Raw genomic sequence first — 2,907 nt, 5'->3', positions numbered from 1 at the left:
CACCCATTCATCCCCCCATCCGTGCCCCCACCCCTCCATCCATCATCCCACCCATCATCCCTCCATCCACCTATCGACCCACCCGTCCATCCATCCGTCCCCTCTGCTCTCTAACCCTTGTGACTGCCAAGGACACGTCGACGGAAGGAATTTGGATGGCTCAGCTCCTCCAAGCGAATTGAAAAAAATGATGATATAATGAAAATCACTGTGAACGTTGAAGAAACAGCAAGCTTTCAACCGAGCAGTCTGCTGCTTGCCAGGGACTCTCCCGCCTTGATTTCACTCCAAAAAAAAGCCCTACATTTGGGTTTTTCCTTTAGCATTCGCAACACTGGGTGCACCTCGCTTTGCTCCCGATATAGGATGCCATGACTCCACAAGGTGTGCAGGTGGAAAAACGGGTGCAATATTGGGGAAATGGGGTCCTCTGGACAGCATCGCCTCCGCTGCAGCCCAGTCTGAAAAACAAACGTTGGCTTTTTGCTCTAGATTGAGGCATTTTTGGCAAAAAGGGGCTGACCCCTCACCCAGCACCGGGTCCTGCCAGGCAGCTCTAATCAGTCCCAGCAGCGGCGAGGACAATGCGTGTCTTGGCCGCGTCCCGCCAGTGACTTCAGCCTGGACTTGTCAGCAGGAGGGTTTGCTTTTTATTGCTATCAGATGCTTTCGTGCTCTTGCCCGGAACTGGCGTCCCAGCCAAGCCCTGAGTCGCATCAGAGAGGCACCCATGGGGGTCACATCCCCGCCTCACCCCCAAACAATCCCTCCGGGCTGCATCAGCACAGGGGATCAATCCCACAACCCCTTCCCATGTGCTAACCATGAATATATACACATATTTTAAGTAAAAAAAAAAACAAACCATATTTTTGCTCTTTTCTGCCATCACGGCTTTGGCTCACTGGCAGCTCACGTTGCTTTGGTTTAGTTTTGCAAGAGGCTCAGCCTGGTGGGAACAAGTCTCATTTTGCGTCCCCATCTCCATCTCCACCCCCATCTTCATTCCCAACCCCACCTCCATCTTCAACCTTAACTCCAATCCCACCTCCAATCTCAATCTCAACCCCAATCCCATTTCCAACCCCAATCCTGTCCCCATCTCCAATCTCCATCTCCAATTTCCAGCCCCATCTCCACCCCTGTCCCCATCTCCAATCTCCATCTCCAATTTCCAGCCCCATCTCCACCCCTGTCCCCATCTCCAATCTCCAGTCCCATCCTCATCGCCAATCCTTGTCCCCACCTCCAACTCCAACCCCAACCCTGTCTTCATCCCTGTCCCCACCTCCAAACCCCATCCCCAGCCTCCAATTCCTACCTCCAATCTCCATCTCCATCACTGACCCCAACCCCTGCACCATCCCCAGCCCCCTCCCTGCCCCATCCTCACCCCCATCCCAAACTGGGGGTCCCACTGGATGCCCCCATCCCACCAAACACTCACACCTTCTCCTTTTCCCAAACTCTCCCAACCAACCAAAGCCATCACCAAACCTCTGCCTTCCCCAGCACTGAGCAGAGCCCCATTGGGATTATTCGAAAGCGGCGTGGCCGTGCACTCCCCACCCTGCTGGGCCAGCCGGCGCCTGCAGCCAGCCCCCCCGCGCCGACGCTTCCCTCCAGCTCTATTTTAAGAGCATTTCCAACCAGCGCTGCCAAAGCCCCGTCCCGAAACAGCCCATGGGGAGGATGCTGGGGGCAAGCGGGGCCCGTAGTGCTCACACGTTTTTTTTATTACTCCTATTTTTTCGTGCACAAGTCCCTGTTTCCTTCCTTTCCCTTCAAAGAAACCTCACTGCTACCCTCAGTCAGTGTGCAGCAGCAGGATGTGGGCAGAGATAAGGGCCATGCGGGAAGCACGGATGATGCTCACTGGACCGCAGGGAGCCACAACTGGGCCAGGGAAGCAGCAGCAGTGCTATGTAAACACCCCTGCCTTGAACAGATCTCTGCTCTGGGAATTCCCTTCCAATTTTTCACGCCCCCAAAATCCCCCAAACTCAGTTCTCCCGTGCAATCATCCCTGCAGGCATTCAAGGCCAGGCTGGATGTGGCTCTGGGCAGCCTGGTCTGCTGGTTGGTGACCCTGCACATAGCAGGGGGTTGAAACTAGATAAGCATTGTGGTCCTTTGCAACCCAGCCATTCTATGATTCTACGAATCTACTTTTTGGTAGCATTTTGCAACTGCTGAAGCACTGAACGTTGACCTTCAATATTAAGCTGCACTAAGGAAAAGCGCTCTGATAAGTAGCTCAGGATGCTGCCTGTATCTTGCTTGTCAAAAATAATTAAAACCTGTCCTATCTGCGATTTGGACAATGCTGTGCTTTGAGGAGAAAGCTTTGCTGAATCCCTGTTTGATGCCACACTTCTGCTAAAGAAAAGAACGGCATTAAAACCTATTGTTGTAGAATTTGCATGACACAAAATTGCATCACTGAGATGATGCCAACCCGTGTGCCGCACTGTGGGGCTTCATCCCTACAATCTGCCCTCAGGTTCCTATTCCTATCAATTGCCCTGTGCCCTTGGATGAGATCTGCATCCTCTCTTCTCTGGCTTTGAGAGCAGATAATGCTAAAAACAGTGCAAAGCTCATGGGAATTAAGCCACCCCATGACCTGCAGCACTGCTGAGCAGCTAAAAAACACACAAGAAATGCCACCAAAAACTCAGGAAACATCCCCAAAAGCCATAAAACCACCCAAACTCCAGAACTGTCACCAAAAAAACATCACCAGGAACCCAGGAAACCACTGGGTTTTGGATCGTGGCCATGCACAGAAGCCCTGTGTTGGAGGAAGGCTCTCCCCACCGTGCCCTTCTCTATCTCCTCCCTTCACCAGCACTGTGGTACAGCTCCCGCGCATTGCGTTCACACAATTTTTTGGAAAAACCCAAG

At 52.6% G+C, this 2,907-nt stretch overlaps 1 protein-coding gene across 2 annotated transcripts in view; it reads right to left on the bottom strand.

The window, feature by feature from the left end:
• ZBTB47 (zinc finger and BTB domain containing 47) overlaps positions 1-962 on the bottom strand; it is a 9,444-nt gene extending 8,482 nt beyond the window's left edge. The window contains exon 1 of one of the 2 annotated variants that reach the window (XM_010712250.3): positions 866-962. In XM_010712250.3, coding sequence (XP_010710552.1) covers positions 866-889 — 24 coding nt within the window. In that variant the 5' untranslated portion in view covers positions 890-962. Of the gene's footprint in view, positions 1-82; positions 460-865 lie in introns of those variants that run through there. The other variant, XM_010712251.3, reaches the window with a different exon arrangement.
• Positions 963-2,907: the final 1,945 nt, after the last annotated feature.

This window comes from Meleagris gallopavo, chromosome 6 (assembly GCF_000146605.3).
Source record: "Meleagris gallopavo isolate NT-WF06-2002-E0010 breed Aviagen turkey brand Nicholas breeding stock chromosome 6, Turkey_5.1, whole genome shotgun sequence".
Lineage (NCBI taxonomy): Eukaryota > Metazoa > Chordata > Aves > Galliformes > Phasianidae > Meleagris > Meleagris gallopavo.
This window is presented reverse-complemented; position numbering and strand designations above follow the sequence as displayed.